General features: G+C 45.1%; 1 protein-coding gene across 1 annotated transcript in view; it reads left to right on the forward strand.

Moving 5' to 3' along the window:
* Positions 1-22,546, forward strand: part of LOC309568632 (leukocyte receptor cluster member 8 homolog) — a 67,836-nt gene that overhangs the window by 8,909 nt on the left and 36,381 nt on the right. Inside the window, exons 3-9 of the mRNA XM_082274353.1 lie at positions 405-564; positions 2,377-2,475; positions 5,912-6,019; positions 6,208-6,448; positions 12,824-12,991; positions 13,095-13,281; positions 20,031-20,300. Coding sequence (XP_082130479.1) covers positions 405-564; positions 2,377-2,475; positions 5,912-6,019; positions 6,208-6,448; positions 12,824-12,991; positions 13,095-13,281; positions 20,031-20,300 — 1,233 coding nt within the window. The remainder of the gene's footprint in view (positions 1-404; positions 565-2,376; positions 2,476-5,911; positions 6,020-6,207; positions 6,449-12,823; positions 12,992-13,094; positions 13,282-20,030; positions 20,301-22,546) is intronic.

Consider the following 22,546-nt stretch of genomic DNA (forward strand, 5'->3'; position numbering starts at 1 on the left):
CTCCAGGAAAGCTCTTTTCATGCTGAGCTAATCAAAATGACCACAGCTAATCACAGTTGAAAGTCAAATGGCTTTGTGTGTCATTGAGAAGGTGATTAGCTACACCTGTTTACAAGTCATTTTTTAAAGGGGTTATCCTTTTTCTAAATCAATGTTTGTTTTTGATCCCCCCCCCCCCCGACATGCTGGTGTTATATATTTCACTTGGATGTTATAAGTTGTACTAAGTAAATACTGCTGGATAAAACAAAAACTGTCTGTCTTCATTTGTGTCTGCAATGCAACAAAATTTGATTATTTTTCTACACCCACTGTTCTCGGCTTTTTAGAATTTAAACGAGACCCTGCTTTTGTATCTTCAAAATTAAAACCTAGGTTTTACAATGAACTTGATTTTCTTACAGGGTTCAGCAGTATGGTGCCAGCAGAGATGGTGCTTTGGAAGCACCAATGCATGAGAATCCTGAGTGGGAGAAAGCAAGGCAGGCTTTAGCAAGCATTAGCAAAGCCAATTCTACCTCTGCAGCTAATAAAGGATCAAGTGACGGGCAGTCGAATGCTCAGGTAAAGTCCTAACTTAGAAGCTTGGATTCTTGGGAGATTATTAGATCTTACTGGCAAAATATATATTAAAGTAGAACTATAGGCTTCATTTTTTTTTTTTTTTTTTTTTTCATTTTGGATAGAGTAATTGGGTGTTTGGGGGTACAACCCCTGTAAGGTTTGTTTTTGCTATCTTTGTCCCATTGGGGAGATTTGCCTACACTTTGTGTCCCATAAAAAATTAAGGGAATCTCTTGGGGAGGGGGGGCAGGTCGGCAGAACTAGTGTCCCCATTGGCAGGTTTCCCCTCTTACTTTTCTGGGGACAACACAAAATTTGGGATTTTCTTTTACTTTTCCCCATTAGTGATAATGGTAAACAGGACAAATAGGATTAATCTCCCTAAGGTGGGGCACAGACGGCAAAAAAAGCTGACGGGTGTTCTAATGCCTCTTCACTCTATCCAAAACTAATAAAAAAAAGTTTTTCCTTTTTAGGCCATTTCACACTTGTGCAACCTAAAAGTCATGCAAATTTGACGTGATTTTGACTGGATTTGAAGCAATGCCTGTGTAATAATGGTCTATGGACCCCAAAACACAGTAATATTGGACCAAAGTAGTGCAGGGACTACTTTGAAGTCGCACAGATATGAATGGTACTCAATGGAAATTATGAAGTGCGACTTTGCAGTCCCAAGTCGCAGGACAAGTTGCACAATTGTGAAAGGGGTTGTACTTTAAATGATACTTCCATTGGCCCTGTTACATTTGGGTCTTTGCGTATGTGTTTGTGCCTTTTTTTTCTTTGTAAATTGTTTGTAAAGTAAGTACATTTTAACATTTCAAGGTTCCGTTTTGCTTAGAAATGTCCTTTTTATATACATTGTTGTAATAATGAAACATTTCAAATTCTCTTTTCTACAGATATTGTATTAGCAATTCCTTTTTTTCCCTACTGACTGGAAAGATCTGCTATTAATATCACAACTCAAAACTTTTCAGTGGGCTGATGAGAAACTTAGCATCCGAAAAACATTATGGCCCAGTTCACACCAAAACGCGGTGCGGGGAACCAGTGCTCATGCGCTTTTTCCACACCGCCTTTAAAATCCACTGCACTTGTGATCTGCAGTGGGTGTCCGAGGTAATTTAACGACCCCCTAAATGCAGCTCACAAATGCAGTGCGTTTGTCTCTGCACCCAATCGCACGGTACAGTAGTGTGTGTTTAGTAAAGTCGTGCATGCCCTACTTTTGGTGTGGTCTGGAGTAATTTCAGCTCTTCTGTGCGATTCATGCTGTGAATCGGCTATTAACCATTTTGGGTCTTTAGACTGCACCTTGGGGGGGGGTGGAATCTTTTGTTGCAGTGTATGTTTTTAAATTGACTTTTAGCTTTATGTAAGAAAACTGAAGTGCTTTTCATAAAAGTGAAATGAAATTTTGGAGGACATTGAGTACATGAGCAGTGTGCTACATTATGCAGCATAACTGAACAGTAGAAGGGGATTTTGGGAAAAAATTCAAGTGAAGACATAATCTATTGTATTTACCCTAGATTGTTTACGAATTATACCTGCTTAACATGTTTGTGTTGCTATGGGAGAACAAGTGTAGAGATTTATAGTTCTATCCCTTTTCTGAGACCCATAAAGAATGGTTGCTCTGGGGATGGGACTTCAGATTGTTGAGGGCGGGCATTTGGCTTTAGCAGAAAGCCAGCAATGGGGGTTTCTAAACTTATCTCATGACTGGTTTACTTTGAAACCTTTTTGCAGAGTATTTAGAAAAGCTAAATGTTTTTTTTTTTTTTGTTTTTTTATTATTTATAGTACTCTGCAGTACAGGGGGATGCAACAATGCAGCAACAGTATTACCAGTGGTACTCTCAGTATAACTACCAATATGCTTACAACTACTATTATCCAATGGTATGTATATTTATAATTCTTAGTAACGCAGGCAAATTGTCTTTCATAAATTGTATGCAGGTTGCCTACGGTGGACACCTTTTATGGTTGATTTGCATTGGTTTTCTTTTTTTTTTTTTTTTTTCTTTGCATTTTTAATGACCTGTTGCATTTTCCTGACCCAGGGTAGCACAATTAACAGCCAATTGAAATTTCTGTGTTGGGGTGCCCTTCAAAATGAATGGCAGTGCAATATAGTCAATTATGGTGTTGCCATGCATAGATGCGAGATGCATTTAAGGTAAACCTGGACTTTGCTGTTACCTTCATGCCTGAGTCTGGCATGGCGAATGCCACCGGGTAAAAGGTAGAGGCATCAGCGCTGATATCCCCTGCCTGTTATTGACCTGGAAGAAATGTGTAAAACATAACTCCCCAGAGGTAGGGGGAATTGCATTTGATTTGGACAGGAATCACACTGCGTTCCTGCACGCATGTGTTTTTCTTTGCAGTGCAATTTGTGCCCATTCATTTTGTATTGACGCAAATCACACCGCAAAATATCAGTATTAGCAACATTTCACGAGTACTCGTGAGCATTCTTGGTATCTGTGCATCCCTACTTACCAATTTATTCTCTATGGCCTCTGTTTAAAAAATAAATGAATGAAAATACATGTATGTCTACATGCGTACACACACTCACCGTACACTTTTTTTAGGCACACCTTTTTAATTGCTTGATAACACAATTTGCTAATCAGCAAATCACCTGGCAGCAACTTGGTGCATTTAGGCATCTAGACGTGGTGAAGACGACTTGCTGAAGTTCAAACCAAGCATCAGAATGGGGAAGAAAGGGTATTTTAGTGACTTTGAACATGGCATGGTTGTCGCCCTACGGGCTGGTTTGAGTATTTCAAAATCTGCTGATCTACTGGAATTTTCATGCACAGCCATCTCTAGGGTTTACAGAGAATGGCCCTGAGAGAGAAAATATCCACTGAGCAGCAGTTGTGTGGAGGAAAGTGCCTTGTCAGAGGAGAATGGGCAGACTTGTTTCGAGATGATAGGCAACAGTAACTCAAAGACCAATTATCGGCGTGGCCGATGTGCACTTTCCCCGATATTTCGGTATCGCCGCCCCCCCCCCCCCCCCCCGAACTGGCCAATATTGCTGATATTTTTGTGACGTCCTTCTGCCTTATTAGGCCGGCTCCCTCACCTTGGACAGCCTTGTCTGGAGTCGAGACTAGTCTCACAGAAGTGTATCACAGCCATACACCCACCCACAGCATTCCGGTGCCAGCCAGCTGGCCACCCACCCACAGGCCCTGTGCCAGCCAGCCACAGACAAGTTGCCAGACAGCCAGCCAGCCACCAAGCATTAAACAAAAATTAACATGTTCAGTACCAGATTTGTGTCAAAAATTGTCTTATTTTTCAAAACTTTAAATTTACAAAATATCGGCCGATACGTTGTGACCAAAATATCTGTATCGGCCCTGAAAAAACATATCGGTCTATCCCTACTGTTGAGTCTCTATTTCAGCTATGACATTCAAATGGTAGGGTCAGAATTTGGCGTAAACGTGAAAACATGGATCTATCCTGCCGGTAGGGTCAGAATTTGGAGTAAACGTGGATCTATCCTGCCGTGTATTAACGGTTCAGGCTGGTGGTGTCATGGTGTGGGGGAATATTTGCTTGGCACACTTGGGGCCCCTTCGTACCAATTGAGCATTGTTTAAATGCCACGGCCTACCTGAGTATTGTTGCTGACCATGTCCATCCTTTTATGACTAGAGTGTACCCATCTTCTGATGGCTCCTTCCAGCAGGATAATGCATCTTTTCACAAAGCTTAAATTGTCTCAAACTGGTTTCTTGAACATGACAATGAGTTCACTGTACTCCAGTGACCTTTACAGTCACCAGATCTCAAACCAATAGAGCACCTTTGGGATGTGGTGAAACGGGAGATTCCGCATCATGAATGTGCGGCCGACAAATCTGCAGCAAAATCTGAGGAAGGTTTCCAGCACCTTGTTCAATCTATGCCACGAAGAATTAAGGCAGTTCTGAAGGCAAAGTGGCTGGTGAGGGTGTGTATGTATGTGTTATATATATATATATATATATATATATATATATATATATATATATATATATATATATATATATGTGTAATAAATGTTTGGGGGTTCTTGGTATTTTTCTAGTACACAAAAATGCAGATTTCTCTTTCGTTCATTGAAGGAGACCGCTCCTGATATTCATAACCATTGGGGTTATACTGCCCCCTACAGAAAAACGCTAGGCAGCAAAGAATCTGGCTACACCTATGGGTAGTCCCAGGGGGGTATTCTCTCTCTCCCTGCTATAGGTACTCAGTTTTTTTTTTCAGGCTAGTCAGGAGTAAGGACCTAGTTTCTTACTGGGATCTTTGGTCCTGGCCAATTTTTTTTTAGATAGAAATTTTTTTTCTCCTGTTTTTTTCCTGTGAGATCTACAATCAACTGCTGGACTGGGGGATGGGCTGGATAATCTAGATCCATTGGCCACCCCAGTCTGGCCAGCGAGCGGCCAGCTAGGTTGGCCACAACATGGCCACATTGCAGTCTCTGGACAATCTGATCTGGCTGAGCTGGGGAACGAAGGGGTCCCTGATATGGTGGCTTCGTTCTCTGGCGCTACAGCTGGGCTAATCCACTTTTATTGGACAGGGATGCCAGCCTGTCTGGCTGGGGAGGCATCCTCTGCAAAAATTCTGCTCAGGGAATCTGGACACTGGCAGAATTCAGACTACCGATCAATGTCTTGGAACTCCGAGCGATCAGACTGTGCCTGGACTATTGGATGGATCGTATTCAGGGATATCCAGTGCGCATTCAATTAGTCAATGCCATGGCTGTGGCTTATGTCAATCACTAAGGGGGCACAAAGTGTCCTGGCGGCTCAGGAGCTTTGTTTCCACCCCTCATTTTTTAACACTGCTTTGGGACGTTTCAATGGTTATGAAGATCAGGAGCTGTGTCCGTCAATGAACGAATGAGAAAATGGGATTTTTGACTTCCCATAAAAATCCATTTCTCTGATGTTCATTGACGGTCACAGCACCCACCCCTCTGTAGAGTTGTAATTCTTCTGACACGGCTAGTAACAAAACGGAGTACCTCTAGCAGGGAGAGAGGGAGTATACCCCCTGGGACTGCCCATAAGCGTAGCCAGATTCTTTCTGCCTAGTGTCCTACTCCTGTAGTGGGCAGTATAACCCCATTGGTTATGATTATCAGCTGTGTCCGTCAATGAACATCAGAGAAATAGATTTTTACAGTAATTCAAAAATCCAATTTTTTACATGTTTGAGAGAAATATCAGCATTAGCCTGGGGGTCAAGTGGTTAAAAACAGCAGTGTTTGCAGTTTAGTAATATGTCCTATTATAATATTTTCTAGAATTTGTATAGTGGATATTCTTCTCCTGGTCAGTATGGTATGTCAGGCAGTTACCAAGCACAAGCATCTCAACAAACCCAGGCAGCTGGGCAGCACCAGGGAAACCAGGTAGGACTTTCATTTCTCTTCCAGATATTGTAAGGACAGTGTGTGCGTGTGTATGATATTAGAACCTATAATGTGCATGGTAATCTTGCTTTGGTGGCTGCATAAAGCAAACAAGATGCAATAATCTTTCTATGAAGATAAAAAACATTACTGAAAGTAATGAAAAGCTATCAATTATTTGATTTCAGCCTCCAGTTCCTGGCCTTGAAGACGGCATGTCTTATTCTACTGTCCAGTCACAAGTTTCTTCCTCTAGTAACCAGCCAGCTTCTCCTCAAACTGTAAATCATAGTTTGTCCCAATCTGGTCCTCAAGGAGCATCTTCAGGCAGCCAACATTCAAACACAAATTCCAACAGTTACTCTCAGCAGCATAACTATGACTCTACCAAACAAAAGAAAGGACAACAGTTATGGAACCGCATGAAACGTAAGTTAATCGCCTTAGATGTACATTAAAGTCTGGTTTGTGGCTAAATAAAGACATGTATGTAGTACATGCCGTCTTGGAAGATTGCAACTAATTCTGGGGGGGGGGGGAGGGGGTAGTTTCAGAGGATGGAAGATTTCAACTTATTCTGCAGCTTGTCAGGTGGGGCTTTTGTTCTCGTTTTTTTTTGTGATTTACTTTTAAATTGTAGGAGTGACTCCATAGTAGCCTTCATATTTCTATAGTTGCTATTGCAGAGCAAACTGCTGTTCTCTTCTGTCTCTTTTTATTTAATTGTACTCGGTGAACCCTTTTTCATGTATAATATGTTTGACAGATTGCATATAGATTCTATAATGCTCAAAAATCTTTTTCTCTTACATCCTCCGACAGTCGCCGCCTCTTCATATTCATCACAATGGGGTATTAGACTTTTCTCCGTAGGAGTAGCTAGGCAACAGAATATGTCAATATTAAAGCTTTTAACATATCCCACCCCCAGGGGGTGGTCCCCTCAGTCTATACCCTCCTGCTTCCTGTTCCATACCTCAGTTTCAATGTCTAGCTTTCAGGAGTTAGCTGGCTGTTTCTGTGCTGGGGCATTTTGTCTCAGCCTTTATCTTCTTTTTGATTTTATTTGAGTTTTTTTCTCTTTCTTTACTTAGCTGTTACTTTTGTCAGCATTAGTTCTTCTGATGAAGAGGATCATGCGGGCTGGGTCTCGGGCTGGCCCCCCTGGTCGCAGGTTGTGGGCCAGTGGCTTCCCAGCCTGCCATTGAGCGTTCAGTCAGGTATTTTTCCTGGCACATGTGAACGACCCATCCCTGTTCGCTGCAGGGATGCTATGGTGAGGTGGCTACCTCACTGGACGCCATGCGGTTTCGCACCGCAGTCCTCCTGCGTCCTGGCTGCGACTCTCCCTGTCACATGTGCAGTGGCTTGATCGCTTGTGCGGGTTCCCCACGCCACTCAGAAGGTAAGTGTACTCTGTGTGGGGACCTGTCTGTTTAGTGGATGTCAGTCTGGGACTGTGTAACCCTGCATGTCTGTTCACACTATGGGACTCCCTGTCTGGATGCTGCTGTGGGCTGCAAGGAGGGGGGCTGTGATACACTGTTCTGTGTGCATAACTGTGTGATCTCTCTGTGTGACATGCTGTATGTTGTAGGACATGCTGTGGATCATGTTTAGTGCAACATGAGGCGGCCGCTACTGCGGTCCGCCATTTTACTGTTTTTCTACAGGCATATGAGGGCTTCTTCTGTAGCTGGGAGCGGCGTTTTTGGCGCCAAGCGCCATTTTGGCGGCGATCGCTCCGGCCTCATGTAGCACTGCATGTACCTCCTCCCCCGGCGGCCATTTTTTGTAGCCTCCCATAGGCTTTATAGGAGCGGCTTCTATTGCATCACTTCCTTTTCCCTGGGCACACCGATCGATGCAGCAGTGTTTTCTCCAGGTTTTTATCCTCCTTAGTCCTGAGTTTGTAGTTTTCCCTGTGGGGGTCGCATTGTGCTGGTGTGTGTGTGCGGTGGGCTGCGCTTTTAAAGGGGCAGTTACCCTTTTTTTCTCCTGCACACTTCTGGGGGCATGGATTCTCAGGAAAGCAAATTTCCTCCCACCTTACTGGGTGGACAAGGGGCTGCTGCTGTTTCCCCTGAGGGGGGCGATTTGGCCACACTTGTGGCTAACCTGGCTGCTCAGGTGCAGATGCTTGTGGCTGCTCAATCCACTAAAAGGCCCAGAGTTTCAATCTCCTCTGATTCAGAGGGCGAAGGTGATGGGGCTGCTATGGCTGGGGTCCCCTTATCGGGGTCCCGTTCGTCCCTGGACTTTGCAGGGTCGGAGGGGGATGCAGAGGTTGAGGGGGTTGATGATTCTCCCACTGGCTCGTCTGAGGAGCTTGCAATCATGGATGGCTTGGTTGCTTCTATCAAACAAACGCTGCATTTACTGGATGAACCATGTCCACCTGCCGTTCTGGCTTCTTATGGGACACAGCGGAGGCGCAAAACATCGCAGGTTTTTCCTTGCACTGAGGATTTTCAGCGCGCTGTTAGTGAACAATGGCGCAACCTTAAAAAGCCTTTTGCTGTGCCAAGTAGGTTCAAACTGCATTATCCCTTCACACCCGCCACTGATGAACGTTGGTGTGTGCCGCCTCCGGTGGATCACGCGGTGGCGGTTTTGAATAAATCCACTGCGATTCCGGCAGAGGATACCCCGGTGTTCCGGGACGCTACGGACAGGAGACTGGAGTCTCTCGCCCGTCATACTTACTCGGTTACCGGTTCCATGCTAAAGGCTATTTTTGCCTCCCTTATGGCGGCTCAGGCTGTTGCGGATTGGACGCAAGTACTCAGGCGCGTCCTGGTGGCTGACTGTCCCGCCGACGACGTTGGCTATGGTGGATCAGATCCATCAGGGTGTCATGTATTTGTGTGATGCGGAATTGGATGTTATTCCTTTGGCTGCACGTGTGCACAGCGTGGCGGTGTTGACCCGCTGTTTGATTTGGCTAAAATGTTGGTCTGTGGACCAATCGTCTCGCAAGACCTTGGCTAATTTGCCCTATTCGGGATCTCGCCTTTTTGGCGACTCACTGGATACGCTGATTAAGGGGATTTCTGGGGGTAAGAGCACGCTCTTGCCCCAATCTCACAAGGCTAAGGGCGCTCAAGGTAAGAAGCATGCTTCATTTAGGCCCCCTCAGGGGTCCTTTCGTGCCTTTCAGTCGCACTATAAGGGCAAACCCTTCAAGGGTCAAGGCTCCCAAAAGAAACCGTGGGCAGGTAAGCAGAAGTCCGGCCAGTCCGGATCCGCTGCCCATAACATTGCGGCCTGAAGGGACGCCCTCACCCAGTTCTGGGGTGGGGGGACGTTTGCTCGGTTTTCTTCAACCCTGGCTGGCCCGCGTTCGGGACAGGTGGGTTCAGGAGATCATTCGGTCTGGGTACAAGATCAAGTTCCTCTCTCGGCCGGCGAACAGGTTTTTCCCCTCAAACCTTAAACTGTCTCTGGAGCGTTTGCGGGATCTGCATCTGGCGGTGCAGGACCTGCGGGCTCAGGGAGTGGTGGTTCCGGTGCCTCATCGGGACAGATTTCGGGGGTTTTATTCAAATCTTTTCACTGTTCCCAGAAAGGAGGGCAAGGTACGTCCAATTCTGGACTTGAAAGCTCTGAACCAATTTGTGCGGGTTCGCAAGTTCCGCATGGAATCCCTGCGCTCGGTGGTGGCTGCTCTAGTTCCGGGAGAATTCATGGCCTCCATCGACTTGAAGGATGCGTACCTACACATCCCCATTTTCGAGGGTCACCAGAGGTATCTTCGATTTGCCATTGCGGAGGATCACTATCAATTCGTGGCGTTGCCCTTCGGTCTCGCTTCGGCTCCGCGGGTTTTCACCAAGGTGCTTGCACCGGTTCTGGCCTTATTGAGAGCCCAGGGTATCTCGATCCTGGGGTATCTGGATGACATTCTGGTTCGGTCTGCGACCAGTCAGGGTCTGGTGAAGGACCTGTCCGTCACGATGCAAACTCTGCAGGAGTTTGGTTGGACGATAAACTTCCCAAAATCGACGCTGTGCCCGTCGGTTCGTCTTTATCTGGGTATGATTCTTGATTCGGTTCAGGCAAAAGTCTTCCTACCGGAAGACAAGCTCAAAACGCTTCAGGACGAAGTCAGGTCCCTTCGGGACGTTCCGTGCTCATCCCTCCGGACGGGCATGAGGTGTTTGGGTTTGATGGTCTCGGCTTTCGAGGCGATTCCCTTCGCCCAGTTTCACATGAGGGATCTCCAGGTGGAGATCCTGTCCAGGTGGGATGGGCGACCACAATCTCTGGATCTTCAGATCTCGTTGAGTCTTCGCACGAGAAGGAATCTTCTATGGTGGCTGCAGTCCCCGACGGTGTCGGGGTGCAAGTTTTTTTTTGTCCGTTTTCGTGGATGGTGATCACGGATGCCAGCCTGTCGGGCTGGGGTGGTGTTCTGGGCGTTCTGTCCGCCCAGGGTACTTGGTCGGAGGAGGAATCCTCCCTTCCGATCAACGTTCTGGAATTGCGGGCGATAAATCTTTGCCTTCAATGTTGGACGGACAAGCTGCAGGGCTGTCCGGTTCGGGTTCAGACGGACAATGCCACAGCGGTGGCCTACATCAACCACCAGGGGGGCACCAGGAGTGCCCGAGCGGCTCGGGAAGTAGCCGACATTCTGTCTTGGGCCGAGACGCACGTCCCGGCGATAACGGCAGTTCACATTCCGGGGGTGGAGAACTGGCAGGCGGATTATCTGAGCCACCAGACTCTGGACCAGGGGGAATGGTCGCTCCACCCGGAGGTCTTCCAGATGTTGTGCGCGAAGTGGGGTCTTCCGGATGTGGACCTGTTCTCGTCTGAACAACAAGGTGGGAAGGTTTGTGGCGAGGACGCGCGATCCTCGGGCAGACGCGTCAGACGCGTTAGTGGCTCAGTGGCATCAGTATCGGCTGATGTATTCCTTCCCACCAATTCAGTTGCTGTCCCGGTTCCTTCGCAGGCTGTCCTCGGAACCGAAAACGGTGATTCTGGTGGCGCCAAACTGGCCCCGCCGGTCTTGGTACGCAGACCTCGTGAATCTGGCGGTCGACGCTCCATGGCGTCTGCCTCTTCGGGAAGATCTTCTGTCTCAAGGACCGATATTCCATCCTGCTTTAGTCGTTGGCTTTGACGGCCTGGCTGTTGAGACCGAGGTCCTGAAGGATAAGGGTCTCTCTCCGGAGGTCATTCATACTTTGATCAATGCTATAAAGGCCTTTTTCAGGGAAGATATACTACCGTACTTGAAAGGCCTACTTTGCCTGGTGTGAGTCCAGGGGGTATTCCCCTCGCTCATATTCGGTTTCGAGAGTGTTGGCTTTCCTTCAAACGGGCGTGGACCAGCGTTTGGCGTTGGCCACGATTTAAGGGTCAGATTTCTGCTCTGGCCGTTCTTTTTCAGCGCCCTGTGGCGTCTAATTCTCTGGTTAGCACCTTTGTTCAAGGGGTGCGACACCTGGTCCCTCCTCGGAGGGAGCCTTTGCCTCCATGGGTCTTGAACCTTGTTCTGTCCGTGTTGCAACATATTCCCTTTGAAAAGATCAGGGAGATCTCGTTACCTCTGTTGTCCAAAAAGGTCACCTTTTTGGTGGCGATCACTTCGGCTCGCAGAGTTTCGGAGCTGGCAGCTTTGTCGTGCAGGTCTCCGTATCTGGTACTTCACTTGGATAAGTGGTCTTGCGACCTAATCCTTCTTTTCTTCTGAAAAGGATTTCGGAATTTCATCTCAATGAGGACATTGTCTTGCCTTCGCTTTGCGCGGAGCCTAAGCATCCGAAGGAGGTGTCCTTGCATTCCTTGGATGTTGTTAGGGCGATCAGGGTTTACCTGAATTCGACTAAATCCTTCCGCAAGACGGATTCTCTCTGTCCTTCCTGAGGGACCTCGGAAGGGCATGGCGGCATCGGCTTCTACCATCGCCAAATGGATCAGACAGACCATTGAGCAGGCATATGCTTTGAAGGGGAAGGTTCCTCCTATGCCTGTGAAGGCGCACTCTACTAGATCTCTGAGTACGTCTTGGGCCTGTCCTCATCGGGCTTCTGTGGCCCAGGTGTGTAAGGCGGCGACTTGGTCGTCCGTTCACACCTTCTCAAAGTTCTACAAAGTGGATGTTCAGGCATCGGCAGATGCTTCCTTTGGCCGCAAGGTTCTTAGTGCGGCAGTACCTTAAGGTCCCTTGTTTTGGGCCCTTGGCTGTTTTGGGATGTTTTTATCCCTAGGTTATTTGTTCTTCCTGGGTTGTTGCTCCTGTTGAGCACAGTTTTTTTTCATGCTGCCCGGCTGGTTTCCTTCCTTTGGTAAGGTTACTTTCTCTGATGTGGAGACGGCGTTGCCTTAGGCGCGGCTGCGTTTCCCACCCCTCATGTTTGCACTGCTTTGGGACGTCCCCATTGTGACGAATATGAAGAGGCGGCGACTGTCGGAGGACGTAAGAGAAAACTGAATTTTTGTAAAATCTTACCTGTAAAATTCCTTTCTCTGAGTCCTCCGACAGTCACCGCCCGCGCCCCTCTTTTGGGGTTTGTGTATGTACTCTACTGCTATTCTACTGAAACTGAGGTATGGAACAGGAAGCAGGAGGGTATAGACTGAGGGGACCACCCCCTGGGGGTGGGATATGTTAAAAGCTTTAATATTGACATATTCTGTTGCCTAGCTACTCCTACGGAGCAAAGTCTAATACCCCATTGTGACGAATATGAAGAGGCGGCGACTGTCGGAGGACTCAGAGAGGAATTTTACAGGTAAGATTTTACAAAAATTCAGTTTTTGAATACATTTTTTACCTTTCTCTTCTTGCAGAAGCTCCTGGATCTGGTGGTCTTAAATTTAACATTCAGAAGCGCCCTATGGTAATGACCAATCAGAATTTTTCATCTACTGAGCAACATAATAACAATAGTGTGCAGCAGGCAACACGCATGCATCACCACATGTTACAACAGCAAACTGAGAAGAACCAAGATCACTGGTAACCAAATAATATTGTACTTATTAAAATATTCATGATTATTTGTGGTTCATGCTTTCTTCTTGAATGCACTTTAATTCCTATGCAATCTTGATTGTAGCGGTAATTCTTCTGCAAAACCAGAAGACTGGCCGCCAGCAATGAAAGAATATGTTCAGCGTTGCTTTACTGCATGTGAAACGGAGGAAGACAAGGATCGGACTGAGAAACTCCTTAAAGAAGTTCTACAAGCCAGATTGCAAGATGGTTCAGCGTTTACTGTAGACTGGAGTCGAGAACCTCTACCAGGGTATGTATCTTTTTGTTACAGCAAATACTGCCATATTTAACCATCATGTTTAGGAGTAAACCTTTCTGATCAAATGTTTAGGTTTGATTTGTTTACTCAGTGTCTTAGATGCCCTTTAGAATTATTGATTTTATTGCACATTTGGCAAAACATGACAAATGTATTTTTTTTAATGTTTGCCCAGTACAGGACACAGGCTCTTTAAAGGGTAAGTTATCTGTACAAAAAAGGCAAAGGAGACACTAGCACACTGCCGACCTCGCGTAATACAGTTTTAATAGAAGACCTCAAACGGAACTTTACAAACAGATGCACTCATGGTTAAGGGCATGTACATTAGGTCATCTCCTTAATGGCCCCTTAAAGGCTTACACGGAGCTCGATCACTGCTCCTATTTCACCCGATGGTGGAACCCCAGGATCTTCTTGCCTAGGCTCCAGCGTAGTTGGCCAAGTGAGCCTGGGCCCGAACCAGTCTGCATAGTCGCCAATTCGCATGTGCGCCACGGCTTGGCTGGAAGACCGACGGTAAGGGGGAGTGAAGGACAGAGCAACGGCACACGCCTCCGAAGCGTGTTGTCATAGCAACAGGTGTGGGCGTGTGCCGTTGCTCTGTCCTTCACTCCCCGTTATTGTCAGTGTGCAGGAGACCTGCATGGCATCAATGATCTAAATGCTGGTGCAAAGTTTTACAGGCTCCTAATGCAAAAAAATGTGCATTTATTTTTAAGTGAATTTTATCCATGGTTATATGCTTCACCCTTCCAGTGAGGATGCTGGCAAACAAGCTTTTAAGTCAGCTAGTATGGGCCCTCTCATTCCCAGCCATACTCATTTTTGTGATCGTGTCCTTAGGTGGTTGATAACCTCTCTGAGAACAGGTTTTCTAATTTACTGACAGATTGAAGAAGAATCCCATTTTCTACCTTGCTGCATCTACACCACTTAGGCAAAATGATTACAGATTTATGTTGGGTTGCCTCTTGATGGAGCTTTACCTGGCCCCCGCTGCATGGATGTCAGACTGTAACGTTGTGTGCAGCTAGCTGGCTAGTGCTTTACAGGACTGGGGCAGTGGCAAACCAAATCCCAGTATTTTTGAGTTCTTGAAGACCTTCTCCCCCCCCCCATGCCTCCCTGAAGCAGGAAGATTCCACCTTGTGGTCCCCCCCCCCCCCCCCCCACCCCTTAACTTCTCTCACACCTATGCCCTGGACACTGAGAAGGCTTATCAGATCAATGTGTCTGGGATGTGGTGTCCCTACTGCTTCTCTGCTCTATTCCCTCAAACCTGCCTGTCTATCGAGATTGCGTTCCCTGCAGACTGCCCTATATAAGTTTCACTTTACAGTTTTGGGGCTGTTATTTCAACCTATTTATAGTTTCAAAACCAAAAGGTGGTTTTTGCCCTATATTGGACTTGAAAGTTCTCATGTTCCAAATTGAACTTGCACAACATGTTTATTGCATTGCTACAAGAAAGGGGAATTCCAGCATCTATTGACATCAAGGATCTGTATTTGCAGGACCCTATTTGTTTTGAACTCTTCATCAGCGGTTCTTGCAAATGTCGGTGGGTCAGCAGCACTTCCAGTTTGTGGCTCTTCCCTTTGGGCTGTCTGTGCCCCCCCCCCCCTTGTTTGAAACGGTTAAATTATGCTGCCACCTTCGGGAGGATTGGACACTGAGTAGTGGAAAAGTTCTACGCAAGCCTCAGTAAAACCCAGCATTAGAGAGCCATTTGAAAAAACAATACATAATTCTGAGGCATGGGACCTGTGTCCCTTAATGGGCTTGAAAAAATTGATTTTGAGTTCATTGAAGGACACAGCCAGATCTTAAGGTTTTGACCAGTGGGTTATTATGCCACCTGCAGGACTAGAATGCTATGTAGATATTTAAATCTATGGGCGGCCTCACACTTTCCTTTTTGGCCTCACTGGTAGTCAAACCCCCCTTCTGCAACACACAGCTCAGTTTTTTTGCCTAGCTCTTAAGAGTTTGGATCTTTAAATTCTTCAGTTTTCCTGTTTCTAAGGTTTTTGTTGTGTTAATGGATTCTTATCTTCAATCAACTGCAATGTTGGAGCAACAGGCTGTGTATATGGATCCTAGTAGTTTCCTCAGCCTTTCCTCCGAGTGCATGCAATTCCCTACCTTGGCGGGACTCTACTTTTAGTGTAGTGGACATTTTATCTTGAACGCACGCGATGGATTGGCCCTGCCCATTCCATGGCTTGGCTGGCCATGCCTGGACTATTGTCAGATTGCAATCCCCCTGAGACACCATTCTATTTGAAGGGCTGGTACTACTATGTAACTGTAGGTTTGAAGATGCCATGCTGCAGTCTGAGTAATCTCCATGGGGTGGGTGCATTGGATTGCCTATGGGATTTTTCTTTGCCCTGTAGCTGCTACTGCCTGGGTTCCTCTGAAGGGGCAGGTTCAGGTTGGCATGAAGAGTGGGGCTCGGATGACAGCCGAATAAAAGTGTGACAAGACTCCTTTCCCTCTTGTGCTAGTTGTGGGGTGTCTGGGACCTTTTTCCTTACTATTTCTCTTTGCATTGTCTGCCAAACTCCACCAGTCTTAGTAGCCTTTGCATTGGCCCATACCTTGGGCTAATTGGCGTTGGAGCTCCCCTTTACTCTTTTTTTTTTTTTTTTTCATTCAATAAATTTTTATTGAGTTTTTTATATAAGAGAATATAAACATAACAAATAAAACAGAAAATTCAAATTTTCAACATGTTCCAATGCATGTACATAAGCATATAAAAAAGAGCAACTAATGAATGGTGCAGTATCAGACAATCAAAATTATTAGGAATCTCAGGAAGTATTCAGAGCATTACAGGTTATAGAACGGTATGGCAAATGGTGGGAAGGTGGCACAACGTAGTATAATACTGATAAAATATATTACCATGTTTGGATGTAATACGGGAGTGGGAGTCCTATTCACCCCGGACCTAGAACCCTAGGGAACAATGTCACCAGGTCCGGTTTGAGGGAGCTCCCTCCCCGCCACTCGGGTCAGTAGAAAGGTACAATTATTTCAAGAGAGCTCCCCTTTACTCTTGATCACTTTTCCTAAACTTCATTTTCATGTCAATTGACTGCCTCCATTCCTTTTGCATGAGGGTTTTGGGCCTCATGGTTTCTTTCTACGAAGCATGATATGCAGACAAGACTTCATCTGTCTCGCTGGTCAAGGATGTCCCTGTTCTTGTGGTTTCACTCTTCTTACTGTTGTCCAGCATCACAAAGCGCACAGCAGTTGTGCTGCAGGTGACTTGAATGCTAGATTGGGCTAAACATCATGTCCCGGCTTTGTCCACTGTTCACATCCTGGGAGTGGACAATTTGCAAGCGTACTATCTCAGTCATAAGTGTTTTTGTTCAGGGAGTGGTCTCTCCACCTTGACGTCTTCTGCCAGATTTGTCACCACTCAGGCACACCATATCCAGATCTCCTTGCAACCAGACTCCAATGGCAAGTACCCAGTTCATGGCCAGGATGAGGGACCCATAGGCCAATGCGCTGCTTAATCTATGCTTTACTCTATAAATCGGGTACTACCTGATTTATCCCTTCCGCTCTCTAATGCTCCTACCCTGACTGTTGCAAGGGATAGATGATTGGGTGAAAATTCCAAATCTCGTGGCTTCAAATTTGGTGCACTAGGCGTAGTTTGCGGACTTTTTTTGGTTAGTCGCCAGCATGTCATGCTGTTTTCCGCTGCGCCTCCCAAGGTCCAATCTTCGACCCTGCTTTTACAGTTGCTGCCTTTATTGGCATGGCCCTTCAGTGGCGTGTGGGGACCAATGGATGGCCCTGAGCTCTGAACGGTCCTGTTTTCCCTTTGGCTTTACTCTACCAAGGTCCCTTGGTTTCACATTCCTTGGTTTGTACCTTCATCCAGGGCTCCACCTACAAGACCTCCACTGACACTAGGGCATCTAAATTTTTGGTTCTTTCAGCCCTGCAAAAGCAGAAATATTCAGGAAATGATTTTTATTGCTGAAAAGAGTTGAGGTGGTACTCCGTTCTTGGTTGTCCTTGCTGAAGGATGTGTCAGTGTCAGCATTTCACTTGAATAAGGACATTATTTTTTGCTTTCTGTGTCCCAATCCCTCCCCTCCAAAGGAAGTGGCACTTCATTATTTAGATGTGGTTTGGGCCATTAGGGTTTCTTTTAAATTCTGCAGCTTCTGTTCGGAAGACTTTTTTTTTTTTATAGTCACGGATGGTCCTCCATGCAGGCGGCTTCTCATCCACAATTTACAGGTAGTTCAGGCTTTTGCCATTTCGGTTTCCTAATCCCTCTTTTCCATTATTGCTCATTCCACTAGTGGTTGGCTGTTTACACATTTTTTTTATTTTTTTTTTTTTTTTTTTTTTTAGTTCTGTTTATTAAATTTTATGGGTACAAATCCAAAAACAAACATGACAGCCTGATAACCAACCTCACATTACAGACAAAACACTAGAACATTCAGCACTGGACTCGCTGTATAACTCTAAAACTTAACATGTCTGTAATACTAACCAGTTCTATTGTATAGAACCATGTTATTAAAGACTACGCAAAAGGACAGGTACTGGTTCCCCATACCTAAGGTATACCACATATCATCAAATACAGTAGACCCCTACTGTATGGATACATCCTCACCCACATGTAGGTGGATATGCACCCCCCCCCCCATCCCCTGAACAAATTACACACATACACGACCATGCCTTTTTATGATCCCTGTAATAAATCAATTATAATCAGATCCTGTTTATCCAACAATCCCACACTTGATTCAATTTAGTTGGTATTCCTCTGCTAGTATACGTAGCCTTGAATAACGGTAGGGCTTTAATAAGTGCCTTCCATGTCAGAACAGCACTATTTACTTCCTAGCATGATGGCGTAGGAGCGCCTGAAGGGTATGTGTCACTCTTTGGAGCAAAGGCATCAACAAGACCCACAACGCTGTAGCTAAGGGAGACTATGCAGTTTTAGAATAACCTCCTTGAAGGGTGTGTAAAGTCTGACTATGTGACTTATACCCCCTTCAGCTTAGGCTTCCATAGTGTGTGTGTTTTTAGTTTAAAAAAAAAAAAAAACCCTTTCTAATACTGCAGCTGTGTGGATGTTACACCCCCCCCCCCCCCCGTTTTGGGAAAACTTTTCAGTTAAAGAATCATACACTATGGCAGATGGCAGCCTAAAACGAAGGGGGTACATGTATTTATGGTTGCATATTGCAGGGGAGGGACGGAGAGGAGAAAGCCGCTCAGGAAGGGAAGGAAGAGAGGTATAGTCAGAGCAGAGCAGCGGGATGACAGAGGCACTTGACCTGACCACTGTACTCGGGCATCAGCAGCCATGATTACTGTGGTCAGCACAGACTGGGACACAGGAACTGGCAGGATCAACTAGTTTTTTTTTACAAGATCAGAAGGGAACAATTACACAAGCCCTGTGCTTTACAGCATGCCTTTAAAGGAACAGAATCTTATTTTTTTTTTTTTTTTTAGGGTTACAACTGCTATAATGTCATGCAGCACAGGGACCAGGTTACTCGCCCTGCCACAGAGAGAATTCCCAGACCTAAAAGTCTCCACCAAAATCCACTAAACCGAGTCCAGGTCAAGGTACCTACTCAGTGGGGTTCCTCAGGGAAACTGGAACAACTGCTTTTGATCAAAGACTCAATTCCCTAGTATGTGCGCAAACTTGCAATAGCTTCACACCTGACTCACAGATGTTGATGGGGAGAGTCTATCGAAGATGGACTACAGAAGAAAAGGCAGTGTTGGGAGGGTAATCCAACACCCTACAAGCCCCTATAGACGAAGGAGGGGGGGGGGGGGGGAGTTCCCTGACCATTATAGAATGGTCCACTGATCTACAGGATACAACTGTTAGGTTTTGGGCTGAACAGCCTCACCCTTTGGTGACTAATACGTAAACAAATGCCAAGAAGGCGCACTACAGTCTTGGGACTCATCTGGATGTACAACTCCATCCCCTTTGTATACAAATTGGGGTTGGGGGCACATTTTATGAAGAGGACTGAAGAGTGGAATTAGCTAACCTCTAGCTTTGGGTCTTACAGCCTGTGTGTCAGACTCGAAAGGTCCACAAGTACTCACTGCAAAGAAAGATGAGAGAAAAGGGCCTTCCCCAAAGGAGAAATGTTCTGACCCACTCCCAGATAGAGCCCAGGACCCTTCAGGCTGTTTCCAGCTTGCATAGTGGAATGCCTCAAAAAGTTGGTGTAGGGCAAAGTCTTCGCAGCTGTAAAAGACCCTAGACCTTGAACCAACCGTAGGCTGATCCTCCAAATGCAAGGTGGTGTGCACTGCCTCAGTAAGGTTTGAAACAACCTCCCGTATACAATCAATAGCAGGAGACTGCCTTAACCCAAATCTGAATCAAAGACCACATACTGCAGGCCCAGAATTATTTACAGGCTGATGGTCAGTCAGATTCTGCAGGAGATAGCGCTAGAGCGCACTTAGAGCCTCTGTTAACAGATTGCTTAAATAACTGCACAAACAGCTAAGAAGTCCATAGTGGACATTGAGGTCTAGCAATGCACACATTGAGGTAGCCCCTACTTCTTCAGTCCTTTCTGATCTTGACAGATACAGTGCTAGTTGCTACTTATTTTGTTTTATGGTAGCTTGATTCAGGTGCATTTGCCATCTGTATTACTCTGCTATAACTTGTGTTTTACTATTTTTAGGAAGGATAGTATAAAAGAGAGTCCAAAGAAGAAGCATTGGGAGCAAACTACTCTTCAGTCTTCCCGCGGCAGCACCATCACTGTGACCCAGTCTTCAAGGGGTGGTGGAAACGGTGGCACCTGTGCACTAAGAGGGCGTGGTAGCAGCTTCCCTACACGGTTTGGTAACCGTAATGTTTTCATGAAAGAATCCAGTTCTTCTTCAAGCGCAGGTTCTAGGTCCAGATCAAGATCTTCCTCTCGCTCCCCTCACAGACGACCTTGCCGAAGGTATTTAGTTAATTGCCTAACCTCTTGGTGACCAAGCCTTTTCTGGCACTTTTTGTTTAAAAGTAGAAATCAGTATTTTTTTTGCTAGAATATTACTTTAGAACCCCAAACACACTATATATATATATATATATATATATATATATATATATATATATATATATATATATATATATATATATATATATATATATATATATATATATATATATATATATATAATATATATATATATATATATATATATATATATATAATCTCTATATATATCTCTATATATATATATATATCTCTCAATGTTGCAATTTGTCGCACGGTATTTGCGCTGTGGTTTTTCAAAATATTTTTTTCTTTGGAAAGAATACATTTTAATTAAAAACAAACACTATATATATTTTTTGTATAATATGAAAGATCTTATGACGAGTAAATAGATACCGAACATGCCACGCTTAAATTGCACATGCTTGTGGAATGGCGAAGAACTACGGTATATAAAAATCTCCATAGGCAATGCTTTAAACACCTTTACAGGTTACCTGTTAAGAGTTAGAGAGGAGGTCTAGCATGAGAATTATTGCTCTCGCTCTATTGTTCGCAGTGATACCTCACGTGTGGTGCGAACACCGTTTTACATATGCGTGCACAACTTGCATATACGTTTGCTTCCGTGTGCGAGCACAGAGGGATGGGACCTTTTTTTTAACCTTTTTTTTTTTTTTTTATCCCTTTTAGTCACTTTTATTCCTCAAACAAGAAATGTAAACCTCCCTTTGTAATAGAAATAAGGATGACAGGTCCTCTTTATAAAGAGATCTGGGGGTAAAAAAAAAAAACGCCAAATCTTTTTAAAAAAAAAGAAAAGAAAAAAAAAACTTTTGCTTTAACCACTTAGTGACTGCCCTATATCAGAGAGGTGTCAACTCCCGCTCTTTCTGAAAGTGTTCCAGAGTCTCAGAATGCTTTCAAAAGAGAGCCAGCTGCTGTCTGGGGAAAAAAATAAATAGCGGGATTATGGCTGATATTTTCAGCCATAATCCTGGTAAACCACTTACAAACTGCAATGTATATTTACGCATTGTGGTCCGCAGGTGGTTAAAGCGGTTGTAAATCACTGCACGTTTGTTTTTGTTTTTCATTACCTGCAAGTCAAAGGCATAATGTGCTAGTATGCATCCCATACTAGTACATTATGTGAAATTTACCTGAAAACAAAGCCTTTCAGCGATGCGATATCGCTGAAAATTGCTTCCCTCTTCAGCAGTCTTCCTCCTGGGTTTGCAGACTCCGGCTCTGTTACTGGAGCTGCTGTGACATCGCTCTGGCCCATGCGCACGGGAGCCACCTGTCACGGAATAGAGCTCTGTAGATACGGCACGGTGGCCATTCCTTCAGAACGCATGCGCCAGTGATGTCACTGACTGCATGCACAGTTAATATCTCCTAAACGGTGTTTGTTTAGGAGATATGTACAGTTGTGCTCATAAGATTACATACCCTGGCAGAATTTGATTTCTTGGCCATTTTTGCCAAGAATATGAATAACACAAAAACCTTTCTTTCACTCATGGTTAGTGTTTGGCTGAAGCCATTTATTATCAATCAATTGTGTTTACTCTTTTTAAATCATGACCACAAACTACCCAAATGACCCTAATCAAAAGTTTACATACCCTGGTGATTTTGGCCTAATAAACATGCACACAAGTTGACAGGGGTTTGAATGGCTATTAAAGGTAACCATCCTCACCTGTGATCTGTTTGGTTGTAATTTGTGTGTGCAAAAGGTCAATGAGTTTCTGGACTCCTGACAGACCCTTGCATCTTTCATCCAGTACTGCACTGACGTTTCTGGATTCTGAGTCATGTCGAAAGCAAAAGAATTGTCAAAGGATCTGCGGGAAAAGGTAGTTGAACTGTATAAAACAAGAAAGGGATATAAAAAGATATCAAAGGAATTGAGAATGACAATCGGCAGTGTTCAAACTCTAATCAAGAAGTGGAAAATGAGGGTTTCTGTTTAAACAAAACCGGGGTCAAGTAGACCAACTAAAATTTCAGCCACCACTGCCAGGAAATTTGCTTGGGATGCTAAGAAAAACCCACAAATGACTTCAGGTGAAATACAGGACTCTCTGAAAACGTGGTGTGGCTGTTGGCACTTGAAGAAAGATGGGCTGCATGGTCGAGTCGCCAGAAGAAAGCCATTACTACACAAATGCCACAAAGTATCCCGCTTACAATAC

This window comes from Pelophylax lessonae (genome assembly GCF_965119305.1).
Source record: "Pelophylax lessonae genome assembly, chromosome: 12".
In the NCBI taxonomy this organism is placed as follows: domain Eukaryota; kingdom Metazoa; phylum Chordata; class Amphibia; order Anura; family Ranidae; genus Pelophylax; species Pelophylax lessonae.